Source organism: Clinocottus analis, unplaced genomic scaffold (genome assembly GCF_023055335.1).
Source record: "Clinocottus analis isolate CAN_PGR_092001 unplaced genomic scaffold, fCliAna1.0.p SCAF_25, whole genome shotgun sequence".
NCBI lineage: Eukaryota > Metazoa > Chordata > Actinopteri > Perciformes > Cottidae > Clinocottus > Clinocottus analis.
In genome coordinates, this window is record NW_027175987.1 from 5,345,919 (window position 1) to 5,371,676 (window position 25,758).

The 25,758-nt window shown below is 38.4% G+C and overlaps 1 protein-coding gene across 1 annotated transcript; it reads left to right on the forward strand.

Moving 5' to 3' along the window:
• Window positions 1-3,521: 3,521 nt before the first annotated feature.
• lrrc15 (leucine rich repeat containing 15) lies at window positions 3,522-12,175 on the forward strand. Its single transcript, XM_068591125.1, has 5 exons — window positions 3,522-3,785; window positions 6,112-7,831; window positions 8,722-8,761; window positions 9,285-9,341; window positions 9,636-12,175. The coding sequence occupies exons 2-5, from the start codon at window positions 6,120-6,122 to the stop codon at window positions 12,060-12,062; spliced, it is 4,236 nt and encodes a 1,411-aa protein (XP_068447226.1). The 5' UTR covers window positions 3,522-3,785; window positions 6,112-6,119; the 3' UTR covers window positions 12,063-12,175.
• Window positions 12,176-25,758: the final 13,583 nt, after the last annotated feature.

Here is a 25,758-nt window from a genome sequence, read left to right on the forward strand (position 1 = left end):
CTAAACCTGTTATCAGGCCTGGTGCAAAAGAGACTATCCTGTCCTTGTCCGAAGGCTGCATTTTATAAAAGATCCCTCTGTGTCAGTTTTTTAGACGTTGTGTTAAGTTGTATCTTCAAATGTTACTTTAAGGCAGTCAGACTTGGAATTTGATATTTATGGGAGTTATTTTAAGATAACAAAGAATTACGGCAAGATAATATAGTATTTAATATCATATAATACAGTGCATAAAACAGTATGAAACCGTCCCACCAGCTATACAGATTTTACCACTTGTTTGTTCATAATTTTATATAATCTATATAAAGCTGTAATTTATATAGAGCTGTCAATAAATAGATATATATTTTACAACTATTTTGAGAATTGATCAATTGATTATAATCATTTATCTATTAGCTTGTCAAATGTGCTGATGTGTTGTTATTCTTTTTCACGACTTTTTTATAATCTGTACACCAAACAATTTATGGACTAATTAGGAAAATATGTGGCATATTAATTACATTGTTGGTTTTAAAATAAACATTTCTTTCTGTCATTCTTTCTTTTATGAAATGCTATGTGCATGTGGGAAACGTTTGCCAGAAATATCAAAATGTGATGCGCACTAATATTTAAGTGACACACATTTAATGTTTCTATTTTTCTTATGTACAGTGCAACATTAAGTTTCAAGAAGCAAAGTCAAGCCAATGTTGTCAAAAGTGATCACAAGTGATTTGTTTCCCTCTAGCGGTGAAAGCTTCACACTGCGTTATGAGGCATCACAACTCAAACTAATTGTTTGCTGTACTGTTGAATAATCAGTCTTTGACACATATTTGAAGTTCTTTCATAAACATGTGCCGGGGCACCAGTCGTGCTTGAGAAAGCTACTGATACAAACCTGTTATTCGAGTTTCTTATCTTTTTGGAATGTGGGAGGAATATACATTTCCAAAATGGTTCATATCTTGGATACTGGGAGGCATAACATCCTCATCTTTGTTCTATCCTGTAAAACAGGAAGCTCTGTTTAAGCAATTGTCTGATTACAAAAGGTCATAGAGGAAAATGACTGTTTAAATTACTCAACAGTTATTGCAAAAGAGCTCAATGTCCACAGTTATATTCCCTTTTTGTGAAGTGGTCCAAGTTCACTTATAACATAACATAACTTACATAGACAAGAAGATGATTAAGCAGCTGCTCTTTCATTTCATCCTAAAGTTTTCAAACAAAAATAATAATACCGTGGAAAATTATTATTATTATTATTATTGTTATTATTATTGTTATTATTATTATTATCTTGGGGGTGAAACGCTAGAGACTTTTTGACTGCTTGTCAAAAAAGCTAAATCTGTTAAACTTGTCCAAAAAGACAGCGGATGCCAGGAATTCCACGAGAAGTGATTGGACTTTAAAACAAACAGCAAACAAAGGAGGATGAATTGGTGAACAGCACCCAAGTTCATTGCTATGGCAACGGGTGATTAGGCCTTTCCAGTACGCTGAGCTCACACAACAGTGGGCATACACACACACACACACACACACACACACACACACACACACACACACACACACACACACACAGACAGTGAGCGAGGGGGAGCATGGGGAGCGGAAATCATACTGCAGCGTTTACAAGAAATATATGACCACAGTGGAAAATAAGAGGATTTAAAAAGAAAAATCCAGCCTTTATGTGTGTTTCTATGTATTTCAACCTGGTATTCATTGGGATTTTTCTAAAGCACATTTGTAATTTATGTCTAAGCAGACTTACCGGTAGAGTAGAGCCGTAAGCCTCTTAAGTCCAATAATTAACTATTAGAAAGCATTTTTTTCATTAACAAAATATAAATGGGGCCAAACATTTTCCCAAAACAGTATTGAAATGGTTCTGTTTTATCATACAATCAAGTTATCTGTTTAGATGTGCCTAATTCAACTAAGAAAATATTCCTTTTGAAGTATTTGAGGGAATAAATAAACTCATTGTATTACTATACAGGGTTGTTCCTGGAACCTTTGTTAACTCATCAATTCAGTGCCATTTCTACCTTCATTCTGTGACATTTGCTCATCAAGTTGCTGAAGTTTTTCAGGGTTTTCTTTAGCTACTGAACAGCACCTTGAATATGAAAGGATGTAGAAAGAAAAGAGTATCCAAGGGTTGTCATTTATGTTTGCCTATGTTTGTCAAAAAGGGGAAAATAAAGTAAAGTATACCGCTCACTGTGGACCTTTTGACCCCACTCAAACGAGGAACATAAAATTCTGTAAGACTGCGAAACATTAGCTGGTTTTACGGCCAATTTACTAGCTTATAGTTCACAAGGCAATGTGGGCTGTAGCCGATGCAAAAACAACAGAGGCTCTCATAAGACTAAGCTCCTGCTCCCCAAATTGTCAGAAAGCACAACAGGAAGGCTTTCTGACATAAGTCATGTGTCATAGCTGATGTGACGTCTGAGCTAACAGCATGTTTACTGGAAATGAAGGTAGCGCAGCTTAAACAGTACTTTTTATCCTTAACTCGCTCAATGAACTATAGGGTATAACAACAGTAACTCCTAACTTGTAACCCAGTCTGATACAGTATGTCCAGTTTATCAGTGAAGTTATGGGCCAATGAGGACAAATCCCTCTATCAAGAACAGCATAGAGGTTGGAAAGAGCATGATGTGTGTACCAGGTTAATGACTGTTGCAGCAGTCTTCCAATATCTTTACACTAAACCAGAAAACGGTCTGTAGGTTAACTCCACCCTTCTTATCTGTGTTCTGTGGTGAGTTTGTTTGTCGTGTTATACAACAGATGCCTTCACTTATGGCAACTCAGGAATGTTAAACGCAGGATAACATTTGCTGCTCAGCCTTTTTTGTTTCACTGATTTATTGAAGAACAAACCATTCCACATGTTAGCACCGGAGTTAAATCCCTTTTCATTTATATGAACAAGGTTGAGAAAAAACAAACACACTATTTTCTGAACAGAGATCGTTTTCAGAGGCATGTGTCATGTTTTCTGCTTAATTACTTGAATTATTTGGGGTACAATCCAGATATTCATGATTCAATCGCATACAGCCAGATACTAGATATGCAAACAAAACGTTTTCCGCAACAGCATCTTGCAAGCTGTAATTTCCTCACTGTTGGATTTGTGAATGTCCAAAACTGCCAAGCATCCTGAGGAGATCATTCTAAAAATAAGTGCAGCTAAATGTACACACCCAAAGAACAAAACAAGAACCTAAACACAAAACAATGTTGTAAAAACCAGCTCCATTTTCTTTAACCAAATCACATTTACCATCCGACAAAAACATGTAGTTACATTATTGAAAACATATGGCTCCGCTAAGATGAAGCACAGCTCACACACACCCTTACATTAAAGTACCCTTAGTGTAAACACAAATCACCAAAGGGAGGGGCCTCTGCTTACCAGCTCGATCCCTCAGCACCACATTTAGTAAAAAATGTGAGCTTGAGTGGGAGGGGAAGAGTGGGGGTCGAGGGGACAGCTGGGTCGCTGAACAGTGCCACTGAGTCCTCAGAAAGGAGCTGCAGATTTCCTGAGCTCAGGGCAAAAAGAAAAGAACTGGTTGCTGAGAGAAATCCAGTGATGACGAAGAGCAGGAAAATGTGATGGTGTGAGAGTGCAGATGGTGCTGGAAACCTTCAACAGAGCATTTGTGAGGTTGAGAGGGAAGGGAGGACGTATATAAAAGATAACCACACCAACCCACTTTCTCTGTTCACTCAATCGTCAGCCACTACGAGAGGTAAGTTCTGCTAAGCGGCAAGTTGAGTGCGGATGACATACTTGTGACATACTTGTCCAGGATAATGAAGCAGGAAGATATATTAATCTGAACCTGAATAAGATAAGGATAACAGTTATAAGCTCTAACAGCGAGATGTCTGTGTGTTTTAACTTAAAATTATAATCTAATTCAACCCTTGATTTTGCAAATGTCTGCATTTATGTGTAAACTACAATACTGCCAATAGGTTTGCACTGAATTAAGATTTTTTTTTAAATTTGAAAATGTTCTTTTGTTTGGATACCTGGTCTTAACTCTATGTTAGATTAAGTGGTAATCAACTTTATATGTCAAACATGAATTAACTTAACTGGCTTGACTACTGGTCACTGGCAGTGCAGTTCCCCACTTTGCTCATTCAGTCGTTTCCTGAGATACAAAGTGCTGATCCTCCAGCAATGGCAAGGGGGAAAAACCCTAAAGCAATTAATGGTGAACTGGAAATGCTTTAGCCATTACACTATGCAGCAGAGCTCTCCAGGCTGCCCCAGTCGGAGCAGCCATGGTTTTGGTTGGATGGTACATTATATTTCAGAGGAAATGTGGTTTAGCAGTCCGGTTCTGCAGATTTTGTTTCTAGAAGCAGTCATGCTACAATGTGTCATGTGTTTGAAAACAACTAAATCTGTTTAATTCCATTGTTCCAGAGTTGTTTTGGTATGTTTTTTAAATGTATTTCTGGACATAGATAACACATTAAACCATGGACATCAAATGTGAATTTTAACCTTTTACATTTACAGAAGTAAAGAAAAGGGAATTGGTTATAGTGATGAGACTAATATAGTTGCCTCATAACCTAAAAAAACAACAACTCATTAAAAGTAAAGAAAGAGTACTGGTAAAGTAGTACCAGTAGGGTGGGAAATACTGACATTTTTAAATAGTTAAACTCACAATGAAAACATTATTTCCATCTCACAGCAGGGGCCCAGCACCCCACCGCTTAAATGAAAACATTATTTCCATCTCACAGGAGGGGCCCAGCACCCCACCGCTGAAATGAAAACAGAGAACTAAAACAATATTAAAAAATGGAAACAACTTTGATGTACAAGGGTGTATTCTATGACCTTCAACCTTAGATGGGAAAAAAGAGAAGAAAAGAATGAATTAAAGAAAGAAAGAAAATACATGTGGTTCCTGTGGCTCAATTGAGGGACATTCTGGTCTCTTTAGAAAGTTACTTCCTCAGAAAGCCTCTCTCTGCACCCTAATACATCTTAGCCACTGAGCAACAACTCATGCTTGCCAACCTTAAGTTGCAGAACTTTAAATGGATTTGTATGGAGGAGCAGGTCTTTATGTTGGCACAGCTTTGCTGTTGGTGCCTTCTGTTCCATAACAAACAACAAACACAGCCTCCACCACAGTCTCGAACATGTGCAGGCAGTCCGTCATGTTAAGATGCGCAGTAAACAGAACACAGAGATCATATTTCCTTGCGGCAGCAAGCCAAATGCCGTTTACATATTTAGAGAGAATATACTATGTCGTTTAGGAATTTATTTAAAAAACATTCTGCAGCAAACTTTATATTTGAGCTCAAAACATATCGTTGAACACAGTTCCTGAATACATGGTTTCAATGCCAAAAGGTTGCTAAGCAGGGTGGTTTATCAGCCAACCTTGTTGGCAATGCTGATGAAGCCACTGGCAACAAAGTACTACACTGAATAAATTCATGCAAATGTCTCATTTTAAGTTTCAACAGAAATGCTTAGGCTGCATGTGAGTTGCCTTCAGTATAACTGCCTTATCATGGTGATGAATTAAAATGCAGAAAACCTCCTTTGTGGCTGTACCTTTGATCAGAGGAGAGAATTAAAACTATCTCTTCTTTTACTTTTCTGGAAACTAACAACTAATATACATCACGTCTCTGATAGTAGTGCAGTAAAGTGAAAACAACAAATGTAAAAATGATCCCCCATAGCTTTTATGAATGTTAAGAGTAGAGAGGTTCATGAGCAATAATATACCCTATTATTCTTAAACACAGCCAAGAACTTGAAATTTAACTTTTTAGACCTACAAACATTTATGTCTTTTAGTCGCCCGTGTGGTTCCAGCTCGAAAGACACACGACATTTCCCCTTAATAAGTCTAGATAGCATCTTTTGCGACATCTTCCCTCCCTGGTTAATGCATGCCTTTCAAACACCACACTACTATTCATATGAAGTAATGTCATTTGACATATTATAATCTGATTTACCATCCGTGTCAATCTGATTAATCATTACTAAACTTGACTGTAACGCAGATGTTTCTTTTGTTCTAGGTTGAATAATGGACCTGCCCCTGACACTTCATGTGCTCCTACTTCTCTGTTCTATCAACACTGTTGCTTGGGCGTGTCCAGATGGATGCAAATGTCAAGGAACCAGAATCCTTTGCAGTGGCCTTTCGAACTTCCCCACAGATGTGCCCTCATCTACCACAGCCCTCTACTTCTCCAATTGCAGTATCTATATCTTGAAACCAGACGACTTAAAAGATTTTTCTAATGCCCTTAACATCCTTGTGATTAAAGACACTGTTTTGAGGGAAGTGCGCACCGGCACATTTAATTCCACTCCGAACATTAATGCCATAGGGTTTACTACCAACGAACTGCAAGATCTACCTGAGGCCGTGTTTCAAAATCTACAAACGCTTGAGACTCTGAATCTGAAGGACAACAAGCTCCTCGTACTCCGCCCTAACTGGTTTTCCCCATTGGCAAAGCTGAAAAACCTTGACCTCAGTAAGAACCTTTTCACTTACGTACCTCAGGAAACTTTTCACCCTCTTACCGAGCTGCAATACCTTCTTCTTTCGGGAAACAATATCGGTCAACTACCGAGAGAGACATTCATGGGGCTTTCTAAACTGAAAATCTTACGGATTAATAAAAACTTGCTGGCGGAAGTACCCCTTGGCAGTTTTGATGACCTTGGCAACCTGGAGGAACTATCCCTACATGACAATCTTATCACTCATCTCCACCATGATCTGTTTTCCAACAATTTGAAACTCAAGAAGCTGTTCCTCTCCCACAACCGGCTCACATCTCTTCCACAAGGGATCTTCTTAAACCTGCCCCTTCTTTTCCAGATCTCCCTATATGAAAACCAGCTGGAGAGTCTGGGACCAGGAGTATTTGGGCCCATGGCCCTGCAAGAGTTGTGGCTATATGACAACAAGCTGACTCACGTGGAGGATGACACATTCAGGAACCTGACACAGTTGCGTCTCCTGGTGCTGAGTCGCAACCAGATCAGCTCTGTATCCACAGGGGCTTTTGGGGGGTTGGAGCAGCTGGGAGAGATATCACTTCACACCAATCTGCTAACAACCCTGCAACCTGGGGTTTTTCAAGGTTTGCCACGTCTGGTCAACATTTCCTTAGAACACAACACCATCAGCTCCCTACCGTCAGGTTTTCTACAAGGCTTAAGCAACCTGGGGCAAATAGACCTGCAAAATAACTCTCTTCCCAACCTGCCACAGGAAAGTCTAGATGCCCTCACTGCAGCAAAGGAAGTTCTTTTGCAGCAGAACCCCTGGAGGTGTGACAAGGATATTCTGCCACTAAGAGACTGGCTGACACTGCACCCATCCAAGGCCAACCAAACACTTGTCGTCTGTGAAACACCTTACAGTCTGAACGGTGAGATAATTGCTCTGCTAGCAGATGAGAACTTCCTGCCTTTCAGCTCTACAGAGGAGCCTGTGTTGACCTCGACAGAGAGAAGGAGGTCACCCCACACTTCTCCAACTAAACAAAGCACTCCTTCACCTGCGGGCAAGACTACCCCCACATCAGAGCACGAGCAGGTCACCAGTGGAGGCCAAGGAGAGACAGGAACAGCTTCTAATCATACTTCGATCATCCTCATCGCCATTGCTATAATATCCACTGTCATCATCAGCACTGTCATCATCTGCTGTGTGTGCTGGAGGAGGAACAAGAGAGGCAGGGGAAATATAGGCCGCAGAAATAAGAATTCTGTGCTTTAGCTTAGACCACCCAATGTTAGCAAGTCAAGAACTTTTAAAGCCAAGGGAAAGTACTCTCTGATTACTGTGTTTTACTTGGAAAATGTGAAGCCCAGAGTTGATTTTAGAGTGTAAAAGGCATCAGAAAGAAGCACTTAGCTTTCATTTTTAATGATCCAATGTACCAGCCAGCATTCCTCTTCATGTGTGCTGTAAAAAGAGAAGAGACATTTCATGTACTAATGGTGAGAAAACCCATGGTGCCATCTTGTGGGCAACCTGGACATTTTGATGAATGTAAGCTCATATGCACTGAAAAAGTGTACTTTGTATAATATAGTTAAGACTGCATTGAGTATTAGTATTCCATTTTCTCAAAATTAGTAATTACAGTTTGACAATGTGTTTTTTGTGTTAACACTACTTAAAAGACAAAGTTTTACTTTTATGCAAAATGAAAAATCAAAACATGTATTTCTGACTCTATTATAACACAATTCATCCAATGGTTTCAACTCATGCTTTATGTTGAATAAATGCACTACTTTTAGTGGGAGCAATTAAACCTGATCATTTACTGAATTAGGCAATACATGCACATTCCCTTATCTGAATCTGATGGCAAATCAACTGTTATTTACATATTATTCAGGAGTGAAAAGGAGGATAAAACTCTGAATTTTAGAAAATTGGAAGTAGTATTACGCTGGCATACTGTATACAATGCATTAAAAAAAGAAACACATGAACACATCTAAAAAGCTTGCGATTACCATTACAGAGCATAGAACCCTGAGGTCAGAGCACAGATAGAGTTTATGTCAGTGTGTATGTTTTAAGTGGCATCTTTTGGTTTGTAGCTGGTTGCAATCAACTTAAAACCCCTCATCTCAGCCCCTCCCTTTTCAAGCATGTCACAAAACTACAGTGGCTACTCTTATCAGTACTCGGTTCTTCTACATGACAAAATAAATAAAATTAGAAGCTATTTATAATTTAGATATTGCTCAACGGCAAAGTCACTGTATAAAGTAAATAATATCCCACTATAAACAAATGTCAATAAAATAAATAACATGTATTAAACGGAGTGAAGATTAAACATTTTTTTAATGTATAGTCATAAATACATTTAATATCTGCCAATAAACCCCACCAAATCTTACACACTGTCCCTTTAATGTTTAGAGTATGTGTATACATGTTGAATACTTAATTAAGCTTTTATCTCTAGTTTATGCTGCTGTCCTATGTGAATAACATCACATGATAGGAAATGCATAAAATTTAATGGTGCAAGCATAATCATGCATCAATTCCGAAACTATTTGAGCCAGACTGCAGAGAAGGGACGCAACTTGCTCTTATCTCGAGCTGCAGATGTGTGTGCCACCACGCCTCACATACGGAGCTACACTCTCCAGACCAGCTGGCCAACATCACTACAGGACACAACTCATGATATGTAGCTAGTTTGTGTCTACTCACTGCTGTAAGAACCAGTTTCCTTCTAGGACAAGAAATAATATGGTAAGGTTTTGACTAACAGCTCATTGAGCTATTGATAACTTGGCATAGAAATGTTTTTATGATGTTATTCATACTTGAGCACTCATATATATATATATATATATATATATATATATATATATATATATATATATATACTTTATTAATCCCCAAGGCAAAACTTGTTGAACATATCTTATCACAAGAATGATCAAATTAACACATTGAACTACTTTCTAAATGTATACAAGGTCCAGTTAAATCTACTCAATTATAAAAAGTTGTACTATGTTAATTTTTCTTTCTTTTTTTTAGGGAATAAGCATGTCAAGAGGAGAAATTGTTGTTCTTTTCCTGTCTTTACTTTTTGAGTCTTCATTGTCTCAAAACAAACCATGTGAAAAGGAGACAGACTGTCCCAAAGAAAACCAGGATGTTTTTAGCTCATCTACAACAGAAATCCCACGCTTCCTGAGACCAGCTGTGACGGAGGTTTTCTTTGTGGATAGCCAGATTATAAAAATCCCGAAAGCAGCCTTTGTTGAAAACCGGCAACTTGAAAAGGTGGAGTTCCTGCACACCAACACGACATCTATTGAGCCTGGCGCTTTTGATGGTTTGTCAGAGCTCAAGTATCTCGAGATCTCCAGTACTCCACTGACATCAGTCCCGGTGGGAGTCTTTAAAGACCTCAGCAACCTGGAGAAGATTATACTAAAGCTAAACAAGCTCCGTAGTCTGGAGAAAGGCTTATTTGACGGTCTTGAAAAAGTAAGAGAGCTGCAGTTACATGGGAACAAGATTGAATCGATTGAAGACGGGACCTTTGATAGTCTCGAGAACCTAACAATGCTCCATTTAGCTAAAAACGATCTCTCTGCTGTATCTGCCGACTGGTTCTCAAATCTTAACAAACTGCAGACCCTACGGCTTTACGAGAATCAGTTGACCACTATTCCTGATGACATTTTTCTGAAGTTGCCAAATTTGAAAGAAATTGGCCTGCAAGGGAATAAAATAGTAGACTTGTCACCTGATCTTTTTCCTCATAAAGATAAACTAACTAAGCTGCTTTTGGATAATAATCATCTCACTAGTTTACCTCAAGGATTCTTTGTTGGTTTCCCTCAGCTTAAAATTCTCACTCTACAGAAGAATAAACTGACAAGTCTACCACCTGTGCTTTTTGGAGAAATGCCGAAATTGACAGATTTAAGTCTCAGCCAAAATAATCTCAGCGCTCTGCCTAATGGAATATTCAGCCCTTTGAAGAAACTCAAGAAATTAGATCTGTCTAAGAATATCTTAGTGACCTTGTATTCTGAGAACTTTGAAGGTCCTGAGAAGCTCATAGAGCTAAATCTACAGAACAACAAGATACAGTCATTGGACGCAGATGTGTTTGAAAAACTACCATCACTGATCACGCTCAAGCTAGCTCACAACGCCCTCCAGACGCTTCCTGAGGATATTTTTGAGCCTTTAATCAAACTGAAAAAGCTTTACCTCAATGACAACCGGTGGCACTGTGACTGCAATCTGATAAATCTTCACCTCTGGATGAAAGCCAACCCTGACAAGATTGTTACTCCGGTTTTCTGTGAGTATCCCGAAAATCTAAAAGGCCAAGACATCAAATTTTTACAAGAGGATCAATTAATCTGCCCAACTCTTCCCCCAACAACAACCACAACAACTACCACGGCACTTCCAACAACAAAACCAACAATCACCACCCTTACTACCAAAACACCACTTCCTACAACACCAACCACCACACCCACCACTACACTCCCAACCACAGAACCACCAACCACCATCCTTACTACCACAACACCACCCACAACTACTATAATAACAACTATACCCACAACCACTATGACCACAACTACACCTTCAACCACTATACCCACAACCACTATGACCACAACTACACCTCCAACCACTATACCCACAACCACTATGACCACAACTACACCCACAACCACTATGACCACAACTACACCCACAACTACTATGACCACAACTACACCTTCAACAACTACACCCACAACCACTAAAACCACAACTAAACCTTCAACAGCTTCACCCACAACTACTATGACCACAACTACACCTTCAACAACGATACCCACAACCACAATGACCACAACTACACCTACAACAACTAAGTCCACAACCACTATAACTACAACTACACCTTCAACAACTACACCCACAACCACTATGACCACAACTACACCATCAACAACTACACCCACAACCACTGTGACCACAACTACACCTACAACAACTACACCCACAACCACTATGACCACAACTACACCTACAACAACTAAGTCCACAACCACTTTAACTACAACTACACCTTCAACAACTAAGCCCACAACCACCACCCTCACTACTACCCAAACAACCACCACTCGAACGACCCCTCCTCCACAAACCACTCTGGAGATCTTCACCTGTCCTATGGAGCCGGTCCCTCAAGAGGCATCGCCTTCCTTCATCTATCACTACAGAGCGAAAGTTAAGGGGTGCAAATCTCAGATGATGTTCTACACTGCCCTGCTGCTGGTGATAATTATTTGCACACTGGTGCTGGCTAAGTTCACCCTGTCTCTTTACCTCCTGCTAGAGGGCAGGGAGAGGACAAATCACAGGGTCAATCTCACCCATTTCTCTCACAGGAGAGAGGTTATCTTCAGACCTCTACTAGAGGCAGAGACTGTAGGACTTTAAACTACAGCCCTATAGAGAAAGCTCACTTATTTCCCCAATGATAGGAAATAAGCACATTCGCAGCCAAACAAACAGCCAAAGCATCCTTGGGTGAGATGTTGAACCCCATATTAAAGTAAGCTATACATTACTAATAATATATTGTTGCTGCATTGTTTAGCAGGTTGTACATATCATTGCAATGGCAATGTCACAGCTGGAAATTGCTCTGCTATGAAGTATTTCTGAAAAAAAAGGGATATGCATTGTACAACCAATAAAAAACATCTTCCTGGAAATCTGTTTTGTCTTGTTATGACTTGTTATACAGGCACGACAAACACCCTATTACAGCAGGGGGAGACAGAGATCCACACGACTTCTAATTCTCATTTACAGAAAATACCATGAAAAATTAAGGAATGTGTCTGCAATTTAGATTACATTATAGAAGATTGAATAAAATGTGTAAGCTTGTTTATTCGGCTCAAGATAACTTTTTCCCCCATCATTATATATAGGTGCAGTCTCACAATGTTACTAACAAAAAAATGAAATCATTGCACTTTTCTCAAAAGGTCAAAATTGATTTTTTTTTCAGCTAAATAAATAAATCTCAGGTCAATTTATAAAGTGGCAGAGTGGAGAACACAGTGGGATGAAACCGATTGAAATAACAACAGATATAATTTAGGAACAGTGGAAACACTAAAGGACAACATGCTGCAGAAACACACAAACGGACACGAATAGCCATGAATTTGCTGCCCTTGTGCATGTTGGAAGCTTTTCCACTACATCCACCTTGCTGGGACGAGAAATGATTAATTATGTAATTATTTAACAAACAAAAATGTGTGAAAGAAACAACCTCACCTTCATACACAAACAATGGTCTTCACATTTTTATCCATTAAGCTGCGAGTAGGTACAGATAATGATCAACATGTACTCTCAGCCTGTCTTTCACCATTTAGTTTTAATGCATAAATAGTAATGATATCATGTGTTTGCTGAAGAGAGATTAACAGGCCTGTTGTAATCTTCTGTGGACATTTAGTTTCTCTTTCTCAAATGTGCCTTTTATTCATTCTTGTTTACTAGTTTGTGCAAAGAAGAAGCTCAGCAATTTGGAGAAGCACAGTTATGAATCTCTTCCACGAGAGGGCATTTCTGTATTAGACACAACAGCAATGTCCAAACACGAAGACAACCGAAAATTTTAAATTTATCCATTTTACTTATTCCTATGCTCACAGTGGGGAAATCCAGTAATATAGACAACTAAATCTAGTTTCAAGTAAAATCAAATATGTGTTCATAATTGTGGAATTATCAATAGGCATCTTTATCAGAAAGGACAGAATGTAAACCAAAATGAAATGTATTTGTGCTTTTTAAACTTCTAGCAAGTCTTGACCAATCAGTAGAAAATCAAAGAGATATCTTGCACTGATGAACACCAACATACTACATAACTCAGCTGAAGAGTTATGTTGATAAACATTTCATCCGTCTCTGAATTGCAGCTGAGTGTAATGCTGCCTGGTTAGCTGTTGTTAAGTCCTCTCCTAAAATGTTGCATCACAAAGCTATTCTCGTCTACAAAGGAATAAAGAAGTCGGATGTCTTTATTATATATCCAGATTTGAGTGACTGGAGTATTTTAGTCCGCTCACTTGCTTCCCTATGTCTCTTTGATTACAGATAACAGTTGCATTTCCAGGCTTTATGATTGTCAGAAAAGGAAATTGGAGTCACAGTTGAAATCATATGGTCGATTACACTAAATGTATAATCAAACCTTTAACTATTAATTCATTTGTTTGTTAAAAGTAGTCAAACGGAAACAAGCCTTGACATTAAGGTTCGATTACCATAATATCCTACTGCTCTAAAGAAAAATCATTGGTCTGCAAAGAAAAGGGGGTCCCAAGACAAATGAGCTGTCACTAGAAGATTAAGGCAATAAATAAGGAAAATAATCTGAAACAAAACCTGTCTCTGCTGCTTCATTTGATGGAAGTCATAAGCCAAAAATTCTGGGATCCATTGACGTATCGCATTCCAATTGGCATATGTCTTTAGATGTTTTGGTTCAGTATATCTTTATAACTAAAGATATGTTCTTTCTCTTTCTGCCTTAATTCCACTGTGAGTGAATTTCTGCTTTTTTCTCGGATCTAATCTTTGTCCGTCAACTTTAATTCTGACACCTTCATATGTGACCAAACATCATATTTCTGCTTCTTAAGCCAATCAGTCCCTGGAATCTCTCTTTTTTTTTTTTTAGACCTACTATTGTGCAACCCATCATAACCTACAGGGTGTTCAAAGAGATTTAACTGAGAGTTTCCATCAACCACCCGCTGGTTTCACTGCACTGCCACCAGAAACCTGTCTCCAGGGGATGTTGTCCTATCTCTTATCTTGGTATGGGCCTACCGACTTTGTGAATTGTAAACGTCCAATTCTCTGTTGCAAACTTCAATAAATATAAATACACTTGGTATTTGACAACAATTATTGACTTTTTTTGGCGTTCTGGCAGCTTCATAAATTCGTTCATAAATTCGTTCAAAACTTTGTATCAGACTTTACAGAGCATCCAACAAAATGTTCTACTTTACTTCTAGGAAATTCAAAAATAACCATTAATTTCCTCGGATCAAGAAACATCCGGCTCCAAAAGTTAACTGCCTGACCACTTCAGACTCTAAAAATAGTTTTAATGCTACTACTGGCATTTGATGTAAAATGTATTGTTTCATAACTTCCTGGAACAGATTTTGTCACGACACAAATTATGACATATCATTTTTTTTTTAATGTTTTAGTGCTTAAGTAATATCATTTAATTCAATGTTAAATAAATAAATATGGCTGTGAAATAAATCTTGAAATTAAATTAGACAATAATAACACAAATAAATGTAAAAATACAAGACTACCACTGGCACGAGCGTTTTTGGTTATTAGCAGGTATGACAATTAAATTATCTAGGATTAGGGACCAATAACTAAACTGTGGAGGAGGGTTGTAACCATAACAACCAGCTTTTGTTACCACACAGATGCTAAATAATAATCACAGAAAACTGCTCATTAAAATATAACATTGTATTTACTTCACAATACCAATCAAAAATCAATAATATAAATCAACTAACGTCTTTTATACAATTACAAGCATGCTACCTAATAGCAACAAACAATCACGCTGTGAGGGGAGCGTGTGTGTGTGTGTGTGTGTGTGTGCGTGTGTGCGCGCGCGCGCGTGTGTGTGTGTGTGTGTGTGTGTGTGTGTGTGTGTGTGTGTGTGTGTGTGTGAGAAGTGTTCTTACTTATTCATTGGAGTATTTATTTAAAGCCATATTTAGTTATTTAACATTGAATAAAATGGTAGTCCATGAGTGCACATGTCCAAGAGTACCTGAGAATCTGGGATATCTAATAATCTCACAGGTGACTCGGTCATGTGCCCATAATGACTGGCTGGAGCTGTGTATGGGCTGAATATGGAGGTGAAGGCCCTGCTCTGAAGGTTATCTAGATTTGAATGTTTCCAAAGCAATGCAGTTCAGCCTGTGCTACATGGGCTTATGTTTGACAATAGCTGCCCTCTTTTTCCCACTCAAACATTCAGTGAGGGAGAAGACAGAGGATTACATTTATGCTCTGAAACACAGTGAAAGGTTGCAAGGGATCCAATCTTATTTGCAGTTTCTAAAGGCCTTTCTGAGGGACTGTAACCAGGTGATTTAAAAATAGATGTGGAGACATCTGCAGCAAAAATCCTTATAGTGATTATATAATACAGTGTAGCCAAAGTGATGAAACAATAACTTGATATATCCAACTCACATTCATCTTCCCTCAGTGATTCTTCCGAAGAGATCCTGTGCTCAATTCACTTTCATTTCTCATTTTGAAATTCAATGTCTTTAAAGTTATACAGTTTTAGATGAGCTAAACGGTTCTTTTCCAGGAGCAGAAGAACGTATCATCTCCCTTGAAGCCTCTGCTTTTAGGAAGGGATAAGTCTGCAAGTCCTGATAATGAGTCTGAAATGGAGCTGAGGAGGTAATTGCGTGTGAAAAGGGCAATGTGTCTGAGGAACATAAGAGGCCATACAATGAGGAGGAGCACTGTACAGCCAAACCAAGAGATTTCAACTGGAAAATAGTTTGCACTAACCAGATGGATTTTCAGATGGAATTGTACAGTTGATTACTTGGGGTTAATGACCAACAGAGGCTTATTATAGAGAATAGACCGATATGGATGACTGATTTTTTGAGCACTCTAACTCCCATTCTTTTCTTGCTTTATGAAGTCATAAGTAAAGCTGAGAGAAAGCTCTTGTGTGAGATTTGTATTTGCTCAACTGTGGCTAAATAATAGAAATCTTAAGCCAAAAAGTAAATAAAATAAAATGTTTAACATTAATGTGTGTTTCATGTCACTTCTACACACAACATTGAGGCATTCAAAAGTTACTAAAAAAGCCATTCTGATAGAAATCAACAACTTCACAGATTCTTTATTCAGTGTTTTTGTTCTTGCTACTCTAACAAAATTGAAGTGGTCAGGGCTTAAACCAGTTGAATGCTTCTGGCATTCAGCAGGGTCAGCGTGGTGCTGTGCAGCTTCGAGGTGTTTGTTTATGTTGTCAATCACTTCCCACCCGCACACTGGTGAAGAGGATTAGACAAGTTTTGAGTGGTAACTCTTCATAAATATGAATTTAGGATGTTTTTGTCATAACTTTGACTTCAGTTGAATACTTTTAAGATTTGACACTCAGTTTTTATTTGCAATAATAGAAACAAATAATCAAATTACTCCCTGGTGGTTGCTGCTCCCACTGACAATCAACACTAAACTCCAGCTACGTGCTGGTTTCAGACCGTGGTTTTGGTTCACTTGACCAGAAATAACAAAGAGAGTGAATTCTAGATTTGGAATCGTTCAATCCCAGAATGGTCAAAAGCAGTCCTTCTGTGTTAATCACAAAATACATCTTTTTTTGGGTAGTTTGCATTCTGCATATTTTTGCTGATGAATTATGCTAATCTTCATCTCTTGACTGATACTTGCTGAACCACAGATTAACAGATGTCTTCTCTTGGATCAGGGGACTCAGTCCAGCTGCCCTCAAGCCTCAAGAAGCTTCTTTGTGATGCAGCTGCAACCTGCTGTCGCACACGTACAAATGTCAACTTACGCATGGAAAAAACAATACATTATTATTGTTGTTTATTTAAAATACACAACAGACAAGTATGTTGCTATATAAATGGCCCAAAAGCACAGATGAGTTACGATCAAAGCGCCTACAATTATATGTGCCACAAACTATACATGTTGCTTCAACATGCCATAAAGCACAGCTAAAAGATCCCAGGGGCTTGTTTTGTTACTGAGCACAGAGGGAACAAAGAAAGCCTGGAACAAACTGTCCAGCGGTGGGGTTCATCAGATATTTGAGATTACGTCCTCCCTGATATTGGACCCTGGATTGTAAGAATTCAAATTTGAATTGTTAGGGCTTCATTTGCATATAAACTCAAAGTTTACTCTTGGCCATATTTCATAAAGACACAGAACACGTGGCACCCCTTAAATCTCCTTCTGGGGTCTGCCGTTTTGACTTTTAATAATTTGTATTCATCATCAAGAAGATCTATATTAAGCGGAATGAAAACCTTTCACACACATGTATACTCTTTAGCTCCTGCAGTGACCTTCACCACCACCTCTCTCACATTGAACCACAACCCTGAATCTAATCCTCATCCAAAATTCTATGCCACTGTCAAGTCTTGAAATCGTTTACCGAGCAGCTTCCTCGTCCTTGTATTGTTTTGAGGCAACGGTCTTCATAAGTATTGAGAAATACAAGCTCACATGCACACGTTGTCTCACACAGGCAGACGGCGCTGAGGGGCAGTCCTGGCCTCTGGCACTGGAGAACACAGATGCCTTGGCGCTGGTGTCTCACCCCCACCCTACCACCTAAGGAGTCTCCAGCAGTGCAAGCTGAGTCCAATCTCTGCCTGCCAGCTGCACCCCGCAGGCAGTGCAGCAACATGGAGCCGGGGTCAAAATGAAATCTGTCAGGTACTGAAACTTGTCATGGTGGCACATTGAAAATGTAGCATTTGTAATATATTCAATACAACTGATTGTCTTGGGGAAATGATTATATGGAAATCTATACAAATATTCCCCCCAGTGAATGATTGGATTATTGTATTGTCTTCAGAGACGTATAGATATATCTTTAACATCTAACCAGTGCATGAAATCTTTTACATTTACAGATCTGAGTCTTTTTTATGAAACATGCATATGCCACACAAAATGTTGTACCTAACAAATGAGGTGATTATGGTGTTTGAGACTGTGACTAAACTAAAGTGTCATACAGGCCCAAGTGCAAGAAAACCATCACACTTGTTTTTGCTTATTTCATTTGTTTATTTTCTAGGTACAATACACACTGATCAACAGTAAAACTGTAAATAATAAGTGAGCCAGAGTTATCCAGACAGGCTAATTTTCATCTGCTGTCCCTGGCCAGTTTTTTTTATCGCAGTGTGAAAATACATTTATAACAATACAAAACTAATTTACAAAACTAATTTAAGATGTATATATAAAACACCAGAGGCACATAATACATAAACAGCAAACAATACACATTCACACCGAATAAGCAGGACAAACAGTAAATTAATGCTTGCACATCTGATTGGCAACAAGCCATTCCCTGAGGCTAAGTTTGAATGTTTTGTACGGTTTTTTTTTCGTATGTGTGATGGAAAATCATTCCAGGAGTTTGCTGATTTAATAGAAAATGCAGATTTGCTAAAAGAGCTTGATCTAAGTAAAATGACACAGTCACCTCTAGAAGCAGATCTAGTCTGTTTGCCACTTCGAGTGTGTTGTTTGACAAAATCACTAAGCGGAGGAGGAGCCATACTATGTAAAAAACAGACACACATTAGTGTATTTAATGAGATTCTCCCAACTCAAGACTTCTTTCGTTTGGGTGTGCAGTGAGAAAATATCACATAATGGAAAAAAAGCTTTATCTTTATGAAAATATGAACGTACCTAATGTTAGAATCAGGCATGGTTATTTTTAAAAGCACAGACAGACTGCTTTTCACATATACCAGTATGGCACTATGACTCCGAACATAATCTCAATAAAAGTACTCTGAAAGCCCTTTAAATCAGGAAATGTTGTATAGCTGAAGTGAAATCTGAAATAAAACCACAGTACTTCTACAATTTACTCTTTTCATGTCTTTACCCAAGAATATGCTGCTGTGTAATTATGTGACAGCAAAATACACATGTCAGGGATCCAATAATTAAAGGGATTATTAATATGCAACAAGGTTTAAGTGAGCTGAGAGAAAATGTTTGTGGATAAGGACACAACATGATCAAAACACATTGAAATGTGCCAAAACTTTGAACTGTGCATTGAGAAAAACATTAAATATAGGTAAGAACTCAACAACAGGTGCCATCCACAGACACATTTAAACCTGTTTTAAACAAAAAATGCTAAGATGTTATTCATGGTTTCAATCTTTGATTACAAAGGTCTCAGCATTAACAAATACAATATATTTTAACAATCCTGGAGAAAATAGGAATACAAAATTGTTCAATGAACAGAAGATGAATCTTGGATACTTTGAATAATGACACCAACAACCCAGCTGCCAAAACAAGAAGAAATTATTACTTCAAATAATGACTTGTCAGGATTTGTGTGAGGAAATGAGACAGAAATAGCTCTGCTTGAAAAAAAAAATGAAAAAAGATGTGTCTATTTTTGGCCTGTCCTCTTCTCCTTTGTCTAATTTTAGTTATGAATTATCTTGCTGGATGCTCAGGCACAGGTCTCATCCATCTGCACAAGGGTGTTGTTAAACATGTGTACAGGAGCAACTCCATCATCCAGTTTGAAGCAGGATTCACACGCACAAAATTGTTTAGTTCTCAAAGTCACATCATGTGGCTCATTTAGAGGTCAGTTTGAGTCACTGGATGAAAGAGAAGTTTGAGATATTTTGGGATCTATGATGCCATCCTAAAACACATCAGTGACAATGCTGTCATTGACTTGATGAGCTGTTTCACCTTCACTGTACACCAAGTAGTAGATGATACGGTGTCAGCCCAGCGATCGGGACACAAGCAAACACTTTGTCATTCAACCTCGAGATTTATGGGCAAAGCATTTTCCTCTTAATTGGCCATTTGCAATTAGAGCGATTGTGTCCGTTCTGTTCTCCGGCCCACACGACTATTCTGCGGGTCAGGGAGAGAAGTTATCGGGTTAAATAAAGAAACTTAGAATGCGGTTACACAACTTGACCTATAGATATGACAGTGTCTTTCCAAAGTGTGCTACACTCGTGTGTCTCTAAGTAATAACTAAATGAGATCAAATAACTTAATGAGTGAGTGGAGGAGCTACTGGGGTACAAATACATTCTAAAAATGAAAAACTGATTGGAGTTTTCTATGTTTTTAATACTTTTAGGTCATTGTCTTCTTCACACTATATGTAAGTGGGTGTGGCAAAAGGACTCTAGTTATTTCCTGTGTTCAGCGATAAAAAATGAAAGTCTCAACCAATGCCAAGTGATTATTAATATGTGCTTAAGGATGAACACTAACCAATAAATTGAGAAACTGGAGGGATCTCTTGAAAGTACTTACATTAAACCTGTATCAGTCTACCTTTGTGTTGATTTTGACATTGAATTAAACGGCCCTCTAATGTGAACTGGGCTGTGAATGAAGCATTGACTCTGCATCTCTTTTAACTCATTTATTTTGGCAGCCAAAATATGCTATAATAATGCTATTTGAATCAACCTTTCCCAGAAAACCAACTCTGACAAACTCAGTGTTTGCTAACTAAAACTAAAAAGAAGAGTGAAATTGAACTTACGTTCGTCAGGTGAACAGACACACATCTCCAAATCACTACAAATGTCTGTACAGGTGAAAATGTTTGTCCAGACAACTGTATAAAGCCTCGGTTATACTGTCTACAAAGACAATCACATGAAAATGAGCTGACGGGGAAAAATGACCAGAAAATGTTTGAATCATTTATGCTTTGTGTGTGTTTCTCCTCGTGGTAAACCAACATTCTCAGAGTCCCTCAAATGTCTTCATGTTCTCCACCCATCCACATTCACGTACATACACACAGTCAAATTTCAATGATAAACCAGCAGAACAACAAACACTGAATTATAATTATAAACCTACCTAACCAGGGCCTTAACATGTTTTGCATGTTTTAAATACACACACATAACACATACAATTTGACGCAATCAAATTTGCTTGAAAATGATTTACAGGAAGTCTCTGTTTTTTCCTTGTTTGTCTCGTGTTCAAACTGAAAGCCGGATATTTTTAGATAAGAGTATCACCATTCTGTCAAATCAGATTCAAACATTATGAGAAAGCAAATTAAATCTTCCAAACAATTTCAATCACAATGCACAAATTACACACTCGCACACGCACAGTTAAAATCTCTAATTTTGTCCAAACGCAGTTTTTTAAACATGTTTCATTACAACGTTATACTCCTGTTTTTATCAATGCTTATGAACTCACAAGCTGCTTCAGTGCAATAAGAAGGTTTATTTTGATGAAGGTTTGCTTGCAATCTTCAAGACACAACCCTGCACTCAATTACAAAATCCATCAAAGAAATTTCTATAACAAATATCAATAGCAAAGAAAGCACAGAATAATGTTGTTTTGAAGGAACAAGAAGGAGGTCAGGCAGCAAAACAAACCCAACTCAACCACAGAGTGAATCAACGGCCACAAGCATGACTGCTGAAACGCTATTTAGCCTGCTCAGCACAGTGACGTACCTTCCTACTGTCATTACGCTAACGATGAACCTTTCGTCTTCGCGGTGAGAAGACGAAAGGTCTGATGAGGAAAGCTATTTCGGGGAGCTGATTAATGTTAAGCAGGTCTCTACTCCATATTGTAGCACAAGGACCTGTGTGGAGCTCATTTGTAGTGACAATGACATTGACGACTGAAGCTAAATGAGAATATTTATTGAATGGATGATCTTCTGCCACTGGTTTTAGAAAATGGACTGGCGTAACCTCACAAACCAGATTAGCATTAGCAGCTATCCATCTCCAATCACACAGTTTCTTATGTTTTTCCCACACAATACAACAAACAGATATTTACTGAGGAGAGGTGGTGTGCTTTCAGATCAGAGCTGAGAGGACTTGAGAATGGCTGGAACATTTTTATTATCAATTAATCTGATGATTGTTTTGCTATAATAAATGAATCATTCTTCCAAAATGCCATATTACAATAAAAAGGAACCAATATAACTACTGGCTCAGATTATGAAAAACAACAACGTGGACCATAATTATGCAGACGACACACAAACCTACATAACTATATCACCAGGGTATCACCAGGGTATATCACCACACTATTACATACAGCCCACATAAGGGCTGGCTAAATGCATTGAAGAAAACAACAACTGGATGTGCCAGAATTTTCTTCAATTAAATAAAGATAAAACAGAAATAAATGGTTTTGTTACAAGGAAAAACGATTGAAAGTCAGCGCTCAGGTTCAATCACTGATGTTAAAAACCAGAAAAAGCCAGAAATAGGTGTAGTTATGGATTCAGAGCTCAACCTGAACAGCCAGACAATTACAAAATCAGCCTACTATCACCTGAAAATTATATATCAAGGGTTAGAGGACTTATCCATGCATTTATCTTTAGTAGACTTGACTACTGTAACGGTGTGTTGACAGGCCTCTGTAAAAAAATCAATCAGAAATCTGCAGCTGATTCCGAACGCTGCAGCTTGAGTCCTCACCAAGACCAGGAAAGTGGATCATATCACTCCAGTTCTGAGGTCTTTGCAGTGGCTTCCAGTCAAACAAAGAATTTACTTTAAAATCCAGCCGCTGGTTTCATAAATCACTGAATGGTTTCAGGCCTAAATACGTTTGTGATCTGCTGCTACCTTATGAACCATCCAGACCCTTCAGGTCACCTGGGACTGGTCTACTTTCTGTTCCAAGAGTCAGAACTAAACACGGAGAAGCAGCGATCAGTGTTTCTGCTCCACATATCTGGAACAAAGCAGACCTGCTGAGACCCTCTGCTCTTTTAAATCCAGATTGAAGTTTGCTGTTGCCTTTAATTGAACCAGATTCAAGGATATTAATTAATTTCTGCATCTCACTACTGCATTATGTTTCCTAAACTACTCTGCAATTGGTATTATATTTTTTTTCTTTTTTTATAAAATGAATGTTCTTAATTCTTTTTAAATCTTGTTTTCTTCTGCATTATGCTTTGATGCTTTTAATGGTTATATGTGAACTACTTTGAATCACCTTGTTGTTGAAATGTGCTATACAAATAAGCTTGCCTTGCCTTTGAGGTTATATAACTAGGGTGTGATGATGCAGCAACCTGGATCACAACATATGTGGTGAAGTGTCACCTCAGCCATAAATCAATTGACATCTCCCTCCATTCTCGTCTCCAAGGAGCTGGTTGTTCCTTCACCCTGTAGTCCAACACTGCCCAAACAGCATTGTGGATAGCTCCTGCTGTATTTGGGAGTCTTTCTTGTGATACCTAGAATATAAAGGTGTATCTCATACAAAAGTGTAAAAGCAGTACATTTCTCTTGAGCGCACAGCAGCACGTGTAATGATGAAGACATCCAGTTTCTTGTGTGTAGTTCACGGGGGCCTCTCAAGTCGTTGTGAAGCGATACCGCAGGGTGAGATGGAGCAGTGGGGGGGTTTGGAGCTGTCATCACACAGATTTACACTTTGGACAATAACAGCATCCACATGATTTGTGGCTGTGTACAACTTTCGCTGTCAAGGTCCAGATTGGGTGTGATTGTGAGATTGTCAGATTCATTTCAGATGTCATCTTAAAAGATCAGATTGAGGTCTAATACAATTTAGCCAACTTTTAAGTACTCTTAAATAACAAAACTGCCAGCAAATGATTTAGGTAGGAGTTGATTGCAATGTAATTTGAGCAGTATGTCTTTTCTTGTGCTCTTCAATGTGTTTTTATTTTTAAATGAATAATGGAACTTTTATGAAACTTTGATTCCTGAATACTGTGATGTGATTTTAGGTATGATGTGAATATAGAGCATTTAGTAAATTATATCTATAAACAATGTCAAGTCAAAAAATATATATTGGGATGGTCATTTACTCTAGTTTCTCATATGAAAACGCAAGATTTGTTCAAATCCCAAAGAATTTGGCAAAACAGACAAATGGTACGTTACTCATTGAAATCTGGTGCCAATTGTCACCACCTCCAGTAACTGTGAAGCAGACTGATAAAAGGGGTCAACACTGACATAATGTCCCTTAACACAAAAGCTTTGATAACCTGTTCTCCTGAACTTAAAAACGTAGTAAAAAAAACAAGCTTCATTAAGAGTCTGTTAACCTTTTGGCATGTTTTCATCTCAATAATTCAATTCCTAACAGTTGTATCAATTAGTATTATATTTAAATATTAACGGCACAGGAAATAATCGGGCTCTTGTTGTGCTTTTATAATAAAAGATTTTTTCAGTCTGTTGAGATTTAATAACTGATCACTGATCAGATACCAATATACATACATGTATGCATAACTAACACAACACCCACAACTCTGCTGCTATCTTTGAAGACACACTCACGCTTACTCTCTACCCGACCCTTCCTTCGAACTGACATTGCGGTAACCCTCGAGGAGTCATCTCGGTACACCTATCGGTCGTGTTGTGCCGGCGATGGTCCTGTCTGTGTCAGGGTGCACCCAGCGGCGAGCTCCCCATGAGCATTAAGTAGCAATTTAAATGGAGATTAGGTCCTCCACTGTAGAAAAGATAAAGTGCAAGAAAAACAATATATATTTCCAGATAAGTTACAATGATAATGACGCCATGGAAATGACTGTCTGGTATATGTGCTTGTTGAGAGGAGCCTTCAGAGGGAATGCCCCTTTTGGGAAGTGTGCAGTTGATGTGTGTGTTCATTATTTAAAAAAAGGGCTATTATATATATTGTACTGATTGATAAAAAATGTTTTTACTTGGGTTCGCTACAAACTTATTCACTGACAGAATCTTCTGCTGGATTTTAAAAAAAGGAAAAGCTGTTTTCTGGTGTTGTCAGGAAGATGATTGTGCACAACCAACAACTCAGAGACTCTTCAAACTTCTTGCCTGAAGCCTGATTCTCTAACTCCGCAGCACTTCATTTTAAGTATTCTATGAGGTGAGGGACGTGTTTACTACAGAAAACATCAGAGAACCTAAAACTGTGAGCCAGATGCAGCTGGGCTGAATAAAGTCCAGTGACTTCCAATGTGAAACATTGATGGTTCCATGAGTCAGAATCTGTCAAGATGTTTTTTCAGCAACACAGATTTGTTTTTAAATAACATCAATTCAGACAGCTGAGACAAAATAGCGGAGCGTGAATAGCTCTCTCTCTCTCTCATACCATGGATGTTTTTCATTACAACGGACGGAGGCGACAGCAGCAGCACAAACACTCAAGCAGGCAATGTACCACAGGTAACAACTTAACAGATATAGTGTCAACAGAAACAGGGCAGCAA

Bases quoted from the DNA above. Each gene is read 5' to 3' on its own strand.
- lrrc15 (XM_068591125.1), top strand. From the start codon at position 6,120: ATGGACCTGCCCCTGACACTTCATGTGCTCCTACTTCTCTGTTCTATC. The intron at 8,762-9,284 runs GTTCTTCTACAT...ATATGTAGCTAG, and splicing joins GCTACTCTTATCAGTACTCG to TTTGTGTCTACTCACTGCTG. The intron at 9,342-9,635 runs GTAAGGTTTTGA...TCTTTTTTTTAG, and splicing joins CTAGGACAAGAAATAATATG to GGAATAAGCATGTCAAGAGG.